This window comes from Carcharodon carcharias, chromosome 22 (genome assembly GCF_017639515.1).
Source record: "Carcharodon carcharias isolate sCarCar2 chromosome 22, sCarCar2.pri, whole genome shotgun sequence".
NCBI lineage: Eukaryota > Metazoa > Chordata > Chondrichthyes > Lamniformes > Lamnidae > Carcharodon > Carcharodon carcharias.
This window is the reverse complement of record NC_054488.1, coordinates 11,662,113-11,676,818: the sequence shown is the minus strand read 5'-3', so window position 1 is coordinate 11,676,818 and position 14,706 is coordinate 11,662,113. Positions and strand designations below refer to the sequence as shown.

The 14,706-nt window shown below is 46.2% G+C and overlaps 1 protein-coding gene across 1 annotated transcript in view; it reads right to left on the bottom strand.

Moving 5' to 3' along the window:
* Positions 1 to 371: 371 nt before the first annotated feature.
* The window catches only part of LOC121293867 (protein shisa-6-like), a 521,308-nt gene continuing 506,973 nt past the window's right edge, over positions 372 to 14,706 (bottom strand). The window contains exons 5-6 of the mRNA XM_041217286.1: positions 3,123 to 3,275; positions 372 to 958 (exon numbers count right to left, since the gene is read on the bottom strand). Of these exons, the coding sequence (XP_041073220.1) occupies positions 372 to 958; positions 3,123 to 3,275 (740 nt within the window). The remainder of the gene's footprint in view (positions 959 to 3,122; positions 3,276 to 14,706) is intronic.

The window sequence follows — 14,706 nt, the reverse complement described above, 5'->3', positions numbered from 1 at the left end:
TGGTTAGAAGTTCAACCATTGACTTTGTTACTCTATAAGCCCTTTTAATTGACTACCATACCACATGGCTTCCTTTGATAGAAACTGTCAGGTGACCTGGATGGTACGCTACCATCTGTTGTGCTAATGTACCAACTAAAATGAAAACCTTGAATAAAACAAGGAACTGATGTTAAGTGTCTCTGAAAAGACTGAAGCCTGGTATAGTATGCCACTTTGTTTAGATAAAACAAATGCATTTGCTCAAATAACATGGCAGGAATTAGGGCATGAGTAATTAGTGTGGTCTGACAATGCCATTGTCCTCTGGCTCACTGGCAAATATCCCAGACTCTTGTTATAATGGAATCGGTAACGCATTTGTTTTAAGATCAAACAGTTACTTCTGTTTTGCTGGCTGTATGGTAATTACGGTGGTGTCCTGGGATATAGTGGAGCTGTTCCACTGTGTTGTGCCGACGTGAAGCAAAGGCATGTCGCTTAGCAGCAGTGTGGTTTGTTTGATTTGTACTTAAGGTATTGTACGAAGAGTTTGAGGCACTGGGATGCGAGTGCATTTTTGTCATCTTATAACGATCTAAGACGGGCGTGGATACAAAGACATCTGTGTGGGACTGGGACAAGGCCCTGGACATGGCCTTTTCACGGAACCCAGAGCGTTTGAGGGACAGAACTTTATCAGGAGAGAGCAGAGGGTCCTGGGATTGAAGGCGTTCAGCTGACAACAGTTGCTCATCAGACAGGATGCGCTCGTAGGAAATGACACATTCTTGAGGTGCGTCTCTCTCTGGAGACAGGACTCTGTCCTGTGACATTGCCCGCAATGGTCGTCTAGGCCTCTCCCTGGTGTTACTGTGTTCCTGATTCACTTTCATAATGTGGAGAGGCAGGGTTCCTCTCGCTGCCAAGTCTGGAAGGTGTCTTCTTTTCATATAATATTCATCAATCTCCTTTTCACCTGCAGGAATGATGCAAATCACCTTTTAGAATGGCTTTGTTATGTCAACCACTCAATATTTCACCATATTAAAAGATAGTAGATATCACAGTTAGGGCTGCCACATATCCAGTTTTGTTCAATTTTTTAATCTAATGCCTGTAAGTTTCTACAGTGTAAACAAGGCGCCAGTAGTCTAAAGAGGACGTCTGTATTTTCCAGCTCTTGCTGTGCCTTATGATGTTGAGGCATTGGTTAGTCATATCTTCACCAGTAGCAAAAAAAAAATAAACCAACAAAATCTCTTGCCATTATGCCACTTGGCTGTCCCACCACCACTGATTTCCTTATCCAGTTCTGGGTTTGCCAAAAGATTCTGCAGCCCTAATTGCAACTTTATTTAGGACAAAGAAACCACAACAGATTTGAGGCTGCGCTCAGTAATGTACATACGGCTTTTGTGTCTGCAATGCACACAACAGTCGTTTATGTTTTCATTTATAAACAGAATTATACATTAGGTATTCATGCAGAGAAATGTGTAATGTCGAATGCATTTGATTGTGGGATGCATGAGTTGCCATTCTTACAGGAAAGTCTCCCATGAGGGCAGGTATCAATGAAAATACATAGCAGAAGCAGACAGGCATCAGTAGAGTAACTGCAACTCTCATGGTACCCTTTGCTCAGTTGTCCAATATGAAACTTGATCTGCCTATTTTTTTTCCCAGCAAAGCACTGTTACAATTCTCAGGGTGACTGGTGCCATGTTCCATGGTTAAACCACACTTGTACTGCAGTTTTTGCTCAGACTTGGATCTGAAGTGCCTGTTTATCCCTTCTGAGCAGTGGACCTGAATGAGTCACGGTTCATGTCCAGCTGCGATAGTATTTTTCTTTTAGCTCATTCTTCAGCCTTACTTAGTGATTTTAAAATGTTGCAGTAAGCCCACTATTTTGGAATGGGCTCGAGATTTTGGTTGAAAAAGATGGACAATATCAAGTCATCCATCTGTGCCTTACTAATAATTCCTAATAGATCACAGGTTAGGTCCAGTTAGATTCTAGCATCCCACTAGGCTCAATAGTACCTGGACCTGTGGTTTTCTTAATCCAGTACACAATAATTGTTCCCTACTTTCAATTTTTAGTTCTCTACATTTGTCTTTTTTTTAAAAATTCTTACTTTTTAGATACGTGTGGTTTAAGAACTTTAAAAAGATAGTTCTGCTTATTTTATTTTTTCAGATTTTTTTTCATTTCTTGATATCTTGCGCTTTGTAGAATTTCTCGTTTCCAAACTTGTCTCCATTTCGCTTTCCTCTCCTGCTCTAAGTTGTAATTGTAATTCAATAATCCTCAGTCTCTTATTTTATTCTTATTCATTTTTTCTTTGCTTTTTCAGTAATTTCTGACCTTTTGTTTTGTTCCATTTCTCTCCTTATAATTTCCTTCCTTTCATCTTCAGTTATTTTATTTTTATTTTGTTAGGTTCCTTTTGTCTCCTTATAGCATCGATACTTTTTTATTTTATTTTCGGACAGGTTACTGTTCTTGTTAACATGGATGGAGTTCTCCGGAAGGTTTGACTTGCAGGGCCTGACTTCTTATTGCAAATATGATATCAGGCTCCAGGGCCTGCAACGAGTGTCCTTTACCAGAAAGAACTACTTCAAGAAAAGGTGGTGTTGTGATACCCTGGAACTCTAGGTGGTGTGAAATGGGCTCCATTCACATTTCAGGGAGGGCTCCATTAGCAACAGAGCAGTATCCTGACCTGTGGGCCTTCCCCAGTGTTCAAAGCAGGCCAGAAATTAAGATACCCCATCACTTGATCTTTTGGACAGACTGAAGGATCGGCTTACTCATAGCCTGAAAAAAATACTGGTCTCGCAACAACAATGGTGCTGTAAGTTGAGGTAGGAGCACTTTAACTTTCTCCACCCCTGCAATGAGCTGAACCATCCAATGGGATTTTCTACTGATACTAAGAGCTCCACCATCAGTGAATGATGGCTCACCATGAAGTTGAACAGTTTGTCACTCTTGTTTACGCAGCAGCTGGGACACTGCAAGACTGAAGCAGTTGAAAAGTAGCAGCAGCTAATAATAAAATAGGTTACCAGATTTGAGTTCCTAGGTATGATGCAAAATAATGTTAATGGAAAATTATGGGAACACCTACTTAATCGTTTTAGTGAAGAATACTTGCTTAAGTCAGATTTGACTGCAGATTCATAAGATGGTGGGAGCTGCGACAGACTCTGGTAGGATCTTGAGAAAGACAGATCATACGGCTCAGTTGCAGAAGTGAGAATACTGTTCATCCGAGGTTTTTCTGTGGGGGTGGAGGTAGGGGGAGAGATAAAAAGAATTTTGTAAAAACAGGTAAGGTGATAGCCCAACAGCTTTTCAATCAATGTTCTCTCTCCTCTACTCCACACTTGAAGAGACTGACACATATTGAAGTGTAGCTCCATTGTAGCCCCCTAACCCCTTGTCCAAGTAACCTTTCTAAGCAGACACCAGGCCCAATCTAACCTTCATTTCCACACCAGCAGTGGGAATAGTTTCTTTCCCCCTCAGTGTTGGGGGCTGGGGAGTGGGTGGGGGGAAGAGGCCATTGATAGTCCTCCCACTGAGACCTTCGCTGCAATTAGATAACTGAGCATAGACTGGGGTCCGAACATGGAACGTTCAAATAATCTGCACAGCTTAGTAACACACTATGTTGTGGGTTTAGCCATTAAGCTACTAGGGATTTCAAAACTCTACTTTAATAAATCTATTTATGAGATGTAAACCCAAACAAATTGTATCTGAAGATATGCAATGTAGCAGATGACAAATTCAAAGTCCCCTATAGATTGTGTGAGTGAAGTAGCACGGAATGCAATTGTCTAGGTACTTTCCTCAAAGAGTGGAAAATGTGATACTGTTAGCATGTGGGGGGGAAGTGGACATAGGGGGGAATTCTATGGCCCCTGTCGCAACGGGGGCAGGGCTGTAAAATCCAGTGAGCCATTCAAAATTCATTGGGCAGAATTTAACCCTCGATGGGTGGGCGGGCCCCACCGGCTCGGCGGCTGGAGGGCAGCCGAGCTCCAGCACTGAAAGGGGCCCCGCCGCCATTTTGTGGCCCGCCCAGCGGGCTGCCCAATGGGAAACGCTATGTGCTTTCTGTGCGAGGAGGGGGGGGAGGGATTCCCCAACTGTCAGAGTGCGCTCTTCCGCGCATGCGTGCAGAAGAGCACACGGCTCCCTGGGACTAGGTGCTGTCTCAGGGAGAGCGCTGAAAGTTTAATAAACCTAAAAAATAGCAAAATAAAAATATTATTAACATGTCCCCCTCGTGCGACAATGTCCCACAGGATGGGACATGTTAATAAATGTTACATAAAGTTTATTAAAGTTTTTAAAAACAGACATCAAGCCTCATCCCGCCGGTGGATGAAGTTTCATGTATTATCAGAAGCCCGCCGGAGCTCCTGGCCTGCCCACCAGCCTTAAGGTTGGACGGGCGGGTCCTTTAATTGGGTTAATTATCCTATCAATGGCCTCAATTGGCCATTGACAGGTCAGTGGGCAGACAGCTGATCTCGCTGTCCACCCGCCTTCCTGAATATTTAAATGGGGCGGGATGATGTCAGGGGGTTCCTCCCAACATCATCCCACATCATTTTCGCATCGACGAGCGCCTAACTCGCTGGTGTAAAATTCCGCCCATACCTTATTACTCAGCCTTGCATTGGATGGAGGCTGCAAGCTTATTTTCACAGATGTGAAATGGGGCCTAATGTGAATGCAACTATTGGGCAAAAGTGACAGTGGTATTCAGTGCAGGTTTATGCAGCTGATCAAGCTGGCTAAATGGTGGGAGGGCATGTCATACCACAGCTGTGTGTGCCAATAGAGAAATCGACTAGAATTTTCATGCACAAGTTTGATGTCCTCAATCCTCTCCACTCATGAAGCACCGGGGTCGATTTAGATCTATCAGTTAGTCGATCGGCAGAATACACCGACTGCCTTCCCTTGCCGAGAGTGAAGCGTTTGGAGCCATTTCCACATCAGGTTTCCAATTGAACTGAACTGGTGATCTGTGGGTGCCAAACGACACTGCTCACTAGATTTGGCCTGACCCACAATCAATGTGGGTGGGGAGGGGAAAGTCAGTTAGGGCAGCAGTTTTGATTATTTCTGGTGGAGTTTGGAGGAGAATTGCTGCTCTTTCTGACACCCTATTTTTAAACTTTCCTTGTTGGTGCAGCAGCAGCAAAACAAGGCAGAGTTTACACAGCATGTGTGCTCAGTTGGCTCCCAAAATGACAGCTGGAGTGGGATGTAAGTTATACAACCCTGATTTGCATAGGGAAAGGATTTGCCACTTGAAAAAGGCATACGTTTTGGCTGACCAGCGGCACAGTATTTCAGAATTGGCAGTGACCCAAACATCATTAATAATAGGGCAGCAAGACTACTGACCCCATTTTGAGGCCATTAGTACCTTGCTAATTAAATTGGCCAAGGTAAAATTGCTGTGACTGTGTTTGGGTTATACAATGAATTGAGGGATGTGTTGAAACTGTAAATTTGGGGGTACTTTCTTGTCTTTCTACATTCGCTTCAAAATCCTTCTTTCACTGGAGAAGACAGACAGACAGACAGGGCTGCAGACTTCACCTTGGGCCTCTATCAATCTCGTTTGACAACCACTTTGCTAGGAGGCAGAGGTGATTCTCAATCATTGCAGAGATGCAGTGCTGTTCAACATGTACTCGCAACAGTCAGGCTGAGAGTGGGAACTGTTGGTTGCATTGTACGTTGTGTGGTTGCCAACCTTGATTGAGTCTATTCCTGGAGATTTTATCACATGACCTCCAGCCTCCAACTGCACCCCCCCTCCTCCATGATCTTGTCATTGGTTGGCCAATATGTCCACCCTCCTTGTGCCCACCCTTCCCAGGCTAATCAGCAAGTTAAGTGACCCTTCCAACCCAATTGGATGATTCTTGTCTGTCAGTCAAACATTTTTCCTCCATCTCCAATAATGTTATGACTATCAAGCAGGACTGTTGAATGAACATTAAAATACACTTTATTTATATGATTTATATTATTTATATGATTTACTCCTGCATTTGCTCTCAGCATCCTGGGGGGGTTCATCTCCAATTCTGAGCAATCTTGCAATGGTTTGCTTATAAATACACTACAAGAAAAGGAAACTGCTGCCACTCAAACCATGGTTAAGCTGCAGATCTAGGTTTTGCTTTGGTAAAATTCTCTCTGGTTGTGGAATAGCAGTAACATTTTACCGAAATAATATACACACGCCTCCGGAATTTTGAACAGCTACATTTCTAAATCAAAATCCAATGATGAATGATGTACTTTGGGAGGTAGGTATGACAACACATTCTCCGACATGAGCTCTTTGCCTTTCCTTGAGTAAATATAGCTATGTTCTAAATTTCACAAAGGCACCCCTTATTCTAACTATTGAATAATGAAGCTAAACAACACCTCCTTAAGAAAACCTTGCGAAATACCAGCCAGTCACAAACCCAATTGGCATCAATTGCCCTTAATATTGAGAATTGCAAATGCCATAGACCTAATCCAGAATTGTTACACTATGAACATAAGAAAATGACAGGGGTTAAAATGCTATCAAACCTGTCCCACGCCATGATGGCTGCAATATCATGAAGTTTCTAGGTCTTGGAGAAAATGTTGCTGGCATTAACATGTTGCGCCACCTCTCACCATTTGTGTTCCCAATTTGGTGTGGTCCCTGTTGATATTCTTTGGCAGTGAGGATCTCATTTCTACTGTGAATTTCCTCCTTAATGATCTCCGCAGCCACATCTTCAAATGGCAGGGCCTGGCTAGGAATTTTTCCTGAAGACATGGTTTCAGGAATGGGGGATTTTAGTTGCAAGGTTTGGCTGGAAAAGCTGCGGTTGTTCTCCTTGGAGTGAAAGGCAAGATTTGATAGAGGTATACAAGATTATGAGAGACTTAGAGGAGGTAGAGAAAGAAAGCCTGTTCCTATTAGCTGATGGTACAAAGATAGGGGACACAGATTAAATGTCTTGGGTAAGAGATTCAGGGAGAATATGCGAAAGAACTTTTTTGTGCAGTGAATGGCAATGACCTGGAGCTCACTGCCTATGAAGGTGGTGAAAGTAGAGATGATCAATGATTTCAAAAGGAAATTGGGTGGACACTTAAGGAGATAAACTTGCATGGCCACAGGGATCAAGTGGGAGAATGGAATTGACTTTATTGCCCCGCGGAGAGCGCACAAAGACTTGATATGCCGAATGGCTCCTTCCGTGCCATAAATACCACAGGGGAGGCGATGGCGCAGTGGTATTGTTGCTGGACTATTCATCCAGAGACCCAGGGTAATGCTCTGGGGACCTTGGTTTGAATCCTGCTATGGCAAATGGTGGAATTTGAATTCAATAAAAATCTAGAATTAAAAGTTTAATGATGACCATGAAATAATTGTTGTAAAAACCCATCTGGTTCACTAATATCCTTTGGTGAAGGAAATCTGTTGTCCTCACCTGGTCTGGCCTACATGTGACTCCAGACCCACAGCAATGTGCTTGACTCTTAAATGCCCTCTGAAATGGCCGAGCAAGCCACTTGGTTATACCAAACTGCTAAAAAGCCACAAAAAAAGATTGAAACCAGATGGACCACCCGGCATCAACTTAGAAACCAGAAATGACCCTGCAAAGTCCTCCTCACTAACATCTGGGGGCAAAATTGGGAGAGCTGTCTCACAGACTAGTCAAGCAACAGCCTAACATAGTCATCCTCACAAAATCAGCTTACATATAATGTCCCAGAGACCACCATCGCCTTCCCTGGGTATGTCCTGTTCCACCGGCAGGACAGACCCAGGAGAGGTGACAGCACAGTGGTATAAAGTGGGGAGGGGGTTGCCCTGGGAATCCTCAACATTGACTCCAGACTCCATGAAGTCTCATGGCATCAGGTCAAACATGGGCAAGAAAACCTCCTGCTGATGACCATGTACCGCCCTCCCTCGGCTGATGAATCAGTGCTCCTCCATGTTAAACACCTCTTGGGTGTCCGTGAGCAGACCATTGCTAAGCAAGTGCTGCTTGAGAGCACTGTTGATGATCCCTTCCATCACTTTAGTGGTGATCGAGAGTAGACTGATGGGGCAATTGGTCGGGTTGGATTTGTCCTGCTTTTTGTGTATAGGACATAAATGGGCTATTTTCCACATAGCCGGGTAGATGCCAATGTTGTAGCTGTACTGGAACAGCTTGGCTAGAAGCATGCCAAGTTCTGGGGCACAAGTTTTCAAGGAGGAAGGAAAGGTGCAGAATGTACTCTGGGCGGGGCACTTCAACATCCATCACCAAGAGTGACTTGGTAGCACCCCTACTGACCGAGCTGGCTGAGACCTGAAGGACATAGCTGCTAGACTGGCTCTGTGGCAGGTGGTGAGTGAACCAACAAGAGGCAAAAACATACTTGACCTCATCCTCACCAACCTGCCTGCCGCAGATGCATCTGTCCACGACAGTGTTGGTAAGAGTAACCACCGCACAGTCATTGAGGAGATGAAGTGCCACCTTCACTTTAAGGATACCCTCCATCGTGTTGTGTGGCACTACCGCCATGCTAAATGGGATAGATTTTGAAGAGATCTAGCAACTCATGATTGAGCACCCATGAGGCACTGTGGGCCGTCAGCAGCAGCAGAATTGTACTCGAGCACAATCTGTAACCTTATGGTCCGGCATATCCCCCACTCTACCACTACCATCAAGTCAGGGAACCAACCCTGGTTCAATGAAGAGTGCAGGAGGACATGCCAGGAGCAGCACCAAGCATACCTAAAAATGAGGTGTCAACCTGATGAAGCTATAACACAGGACTACGTGCATGCCAAACAGCATAAGCAGCAAGTGATAGACAGAGCTAAGTGATCCCACAACCAATGGATCAGGTTTAAGCACTGCAGTCCTGCTACATCGTCGTGAATGGTGGTAGATAATTGAAAAACTCACTGGAGGAGGAAGTGGCACTAAAATCCCCATCCTCAATGATGGGGGAGCCCAGCACATCAGTGTAAAAGATAAGGATGAAGCATTTGCTACAATCTTCAGCCAGAAGTGCTGAGTGGATGATTCATCTCGGCCTCCTCTGGAGGTCCCCAGCATCACAGATGCCAAATCGATTCACTCCACGTGATATGGAGAAACGGCTGAAGGTACTGGATACTGCAAAGGCTATGGGCCCTGACAATATTCTGGCAATTGTACTGAAAACTTGTACCCCAGAACTTGGCAAGCTTCTAGCCAAGCTGTTCCAGCACAGCTACAACACTGGCATCTACCTAGCTATGTGGAAAATCACCCAGTTATATCCTATACACAAAAAGCAGGACAAATCCAACCGGACCAATTGCCCCATCAATCTACTCTCGATCACCACTAAAGTGATGGAAGGGGTCATCAACAGTGCTCTCAAGCAGCACTTGCTTAGCAATGGCCTGCTCACTGACACCCAATTTGGGTTCCACCAGGGCCACTCAGCTCCTGACCACATTACAGCCTTGTTTCAAACATGGACAAAAAAGCTGAACTCCTGAGGTGAGGTGCCGCCTTGACATCAAGGCGGCATTTGACCGAGTGTGGCATCAAGGAGCCCTGGCAAAACTGGAGTCAATGGGAATCAGGGGAAAACTGCTCGCTGGCTGGAGTCACACCTAACACAAAGGAAGATGGTTGTGGTTGTTGGAGATCAGTCATCTCAGTTCCAGGACATCAATGCTGGGATCCCTCAGGGTAGTGTCCTTGGCCCAACCATCTTCAGCTGTTTCAATGACCTTTCTTCCATCACAAAGTCAGAAGTGAGGATGTTCATTGATGATTGCACAATGTTTAACGCCTTTTGTGACTCCTCAGATACTGAAGCAGTCCAGGTCCAAACACAACAAAACCTGAACAATATCCAGGCTTGGGCTGACAAGTGGCGAGTAACATTTGAGCCACACAAGTGCCAGGCAATGACCATCTTCAACAAGAGAGATTCTAACCATTGCCCCTTGACGTTCAATGGCATTACCATTGCTGAATCCTACCCTATCAGCATCCTGAGGGTTACCATTGACCTGAAACTGAACAGGACTAGCCATATAAATACTGTGGCTACAAGAGCAGGTCAGAGACTAGGAATAGTGCAACGAGTAACCCATCTCCTGACTCCCCAAAGCCTGTCAGCATCTACAAGGCACAAGTCAGGAATGTGATGGAATACTCCCCACTTGCCTGGATGAGTGCAGCTCCCACAACACTCAAGAAGTTTGACACTGTTCAGAACAAAGCAGCCCCGCTTGATTGGCACCCCATCCACAAACATTCACTCCCTCCACCCCCCCCACCGATGCACAGTAGCAGCAGCGTGTGCACCATCTACAAGCTGCACTGTAGGGATTCACCAAGGCTCCTTCCACAGCACCTTCCCAACCCACGACCACTACCATCTAGAAGGGCAAGGGCAGTAGATAGATGGGAACAACGTCACCTGGAAGTTCCCCCCCCGCCAGGTTACTCACCATCCTGACTTGGAAATATATCGCCGTTCCTTCAATGTTACTGGGTCAAACTCCTGGAACCCCCCTCCCCAACAGCACCCTGAGGGATCCCAGCATTGATGTCCTGGAACTGAGATGGCTGATCTCCAACAACCGCAGCCATCTTCCTTTGTGTTAGGTTTGACTCCAGCCAGCGGGCAGTTTTCCCCCTGATTCCAATTGACTCCAGTTTTGCCAGGGCTCCTTGATGACGCACTCGGTCAAATGCTGCCTTGATGTCAAGGGCAGTCACTTTCCCCTCACCTCGGGAGTTCAGCGGATCCCACATCCCGTGAATGAAAACAAGTGACTCTAGGGCTCTATGACCAGACACTAGCTACCACCTCCCCATCTCCCCTGCCTCTCCCCCAACCCTGCAACCATGTAATCTCCTGGGAGAGGCAAAAGCACCTAGGGCAGAATTCTCTGGTCAGCGACCGGGAGTGGATCCCGCTCGCTGACACGTAAAATGATGCACGGTGACATCGGGCAGATGTCCTGACTTCATCGCACGTCATTTCGATTTTCAGTTTGCCGGGCGTGCAGCCGAGTCAGCTGTGCACCCGCCGAACTGTTCAAGCCCTATTAAGGCCATTTAAATAGTAATTAATTTAATTAGCTGAGCTGCCTGTCCGACCTTAAGTTTGTCGGGCAGGCAAAGAGCCCAGGCGGCCTTCACGTTTTTCATGAAACTTCATCTACGGGCGGGATGAGGTTTCACGAAATGTTTTAAAATCTAATAAAAATGTTAATGTTACTTCTTTGACATGTCCCAGCTCATGTGACAGTGTCACATAAGGGGACATGTTTTAAAAGGTTTTTTTCCACCTTTATTTAAATTAACACGTCAAACTAATTTGCCACAGGGAGATCTCTGCGCTCTTACGTGTGCATGCGTGAAAGAGCACTGGGAATGACTCAGGCAATTCCTCTCGCCCGCACAGGATGCGCACAGCGCTTCCGGGCGAGCATCATGCTGGGCGGGCCTTAATTGGCCCGCCCACGTAAAATGGCGGCACGTCCCCGATCAGGGGCGTCGATCGGATTTGTGCCCACCCCCACACAATCCGCAACCCCCCGCCCACCGATGGGGGGAGAACTTTTCCCCTAAGGAAGATCCCAGGGCCAATAAGGGAAAAGCTACAATGGAAAATTACTCCCTTACACCCCACCCCACCCCGACACCCCAGCTGGGTCAATTAAACTAGTCCAGGTGATCATATGGAAAACACAAATGTGTTCCCCTTTTTATTTATTTTGATGACCACTCCCATCAGTTCAGAACTAAGTTCTACCTGAACCATGCACCTCAAACATACATGCCAACATCAGTCTTGTAGCTGCTTTCTTTCCCCAGATTGTGGTTCATGTTAATTGATTTTGAAATCTTCTTTAAGACAACCCTAGTCAAAGTATCAAAATATTCTCCCAGCTGTTAAAAAAATGAAATTAAAAGAAATAAAATTGTAAGTTAAGTGCTAACCGCTGTTTTAGCCTGGTTAGGGGAATTGATAGTATCCGAGCTGATTAAACAATTGAGACAACGTACTTGGGTGGAAATGTCCCAGATTTGCACAAAGTGTGGTAGTGGACTCGGCCGCAATGGGGGTTTTCACGCCATATCACCCCCAAACCCGCCATGCATTCCCGGGAAACATGTCCTTTCCATGGCGGGCCAGCTCTCATTCGCCTAACACACCGTCACCTCACCGCGTCATCACGCCGGGCACCACAGTTAAAGTACAGCCAAGCTCAGTGCTTCCAGCCCCGGACTGCAGCAAAGAAGACACGACCTCGAAAGGCAGGAAGACTGCAGCCCCCGTGCCTTTTGGACGCCGAGGAGGCCCACTGTGCCGTCCTCTACCCCCGCTCTGGCCGCAGCATGGGCCACAACATTACCACTCAGGCTTGGTAGGTGATGGCGACAGTGGTCAGTGCCAAAGCTGCACAGAAGAGGTTGGCCATCCAATGCAGATAGAGGATGAATGATCTCATCCATGCAGACAGGGTATGGCAACCATCTCATCGCTCTAAACTCACACACTCAAGCGCATCACACATTCCCTGGCATCTCACTCCCTGCCAGCTCAAGGGGCATCACCACCCATTCTCACACACGCCCTCACATGTCCATCTGGGCTCATCCCCTCTGGAGACTGCCCCCTCAGCCCTCATCATCTTGAAGCCACTTGCACAGGTCAACATGTGCCCCCGCACACACCCTGTAGGATACCCTCCTTCCCCAGTATAGCTCTCGTCCTGCAGCCTCTTCCCTTGCCTGAGGCCATTAGTCCCCCTTCCCCAAACAAGACCTTGCCCTGCAGCTGTTAAAAAGCCACCCACATATGACTGATCTGGTAGGTAGAGACCTACCAGTGAGCACCCCCTAATAATGACGTGGTGCTGTCTGTGAAGCCTGGCGCTGATGACTGAGAGTGCTGCCCGAAGCAAGATAGGCAAACAAACCTTGAATTCCTGAGTGAAATGCAACCTGGCAAGTGCCCACCTTATATATGCTGTTGTGAAACATGTTGGCGTGTTTACCCACCAACATGGGCAGGCGATCCAGCGTAGGGGAGGATGAGTCCGTCAGGCTGACCTCAATGATATGCTGATGTATTACAATGAGGTTCCTGATGTTTGACGACTTGCCATCGGTGGGTGAAGCGGACGATCACAAACTGGTTTCACGACGTTGTGAAACTGATTTTTGGCCTTCCCACCATATTGTGCGCTCGCGCCACTGAACATGCCCGACATTGGCAGGCATGGAGAGTCCCGGCCCTAGATTTTGCTCCTAAGTCGGGTAGCGGGAGTCAGGAAATTTCCTGGCTTGCTACATCCACTTGGTAAAAAATGACCCAAATGGCAGGATCTTTGTTCTGGGAGGGTTGGTGCAGGATGTAGTGGGGCCCATTGCCCCCAGACACAGATTGGAGGCAACCATGGAGTCTCCTGATTGTCGAGATGGGCTGTTTTAAAACCTACCTTGATTTTCTGCGACTTCATTCCAGTCGTTTTCTTAAATATTAGGTCCTCCAGCCCTCACCCCTCAAACCCCCTTACCTCCCCACCCATTCCTGTGTCCATCCACGCCAATCCATGACCCCCGCCCCCCACCCCCATGGCCCTTTACAGCCTCTATGCTAATTTAGTGCCACTTTATGGCTCCACTGACCACCCTTTGCCCTTACACCCTCCATGTCAACTCACCCAGTATCCACCATTGGCAGACCTCAGGAACCATGCTGAGATTAAATAAAATAAAGTTCTAAATATCTATCACAGTCTTCACTATATTAAAAACTCCCATCCACAAAAGCCCAATTCCCTCAAGTATGTAATCGCTTAGTAAAACAAACAGACTTGTACTCACAACCCCACATCAAAGACAGTCAATCCTTTAATAATCTTTGAACTTTCAAAGTATGAACTTGCAACCCCACCCCCAGCCTCCAACCCTACCACTGTGACAATGATAGGTTGTGAAAAGCAGTCAAGTAATAATAATGGTACAATGATGACACTTAGGATTATGTCAACAAACACCTTTTGAAACTACTAGAACAGATACGTTTTCAACTCTCAGACAAAGGCAGGCAGTTTTTTTTAAAGGGCTGGCCATTTAAATAACTTGACAGCTTGACAGTGCTATAGGTCTTGTCTACCCTTCAAGAGCATTTATGGCTTCTCTAAGTATTCGTAACTCCCTCACTGCTGGAAAAGGTTCTTGCTCCAGCAAAAATGTGATCTCAGTCCAATTGATCTCTGAATTCAAATGGCCCTGCTGAATTTGGGATTCCCACATGAGGAAATCACATCCTGCTGCCCATCTCCTCTGGTGAAAGTAGGATCTGTTGGAAATGGGGATGGGGTGTCCAGATCTGGGTCATCACACCTGCCATTTTGCAAGGTCACTAGGGTCTCCATGACTCCATGAAAAAATAGGCCATTCAATCAACGTGCAGGAACTGGTAATTGGTTAAGGGCAGACTAGACAAACAGGAGCTATCATGGCTTAAACCACACTCCAGAAACTCAAGATTTAACCAGGTGTTGCCTCAAAGGCTGTGTGAATTGTATGCTAAAGGGGAGGTACCAGTTATTGATATATGTTTAATATAAAGAAGCCTTCAAT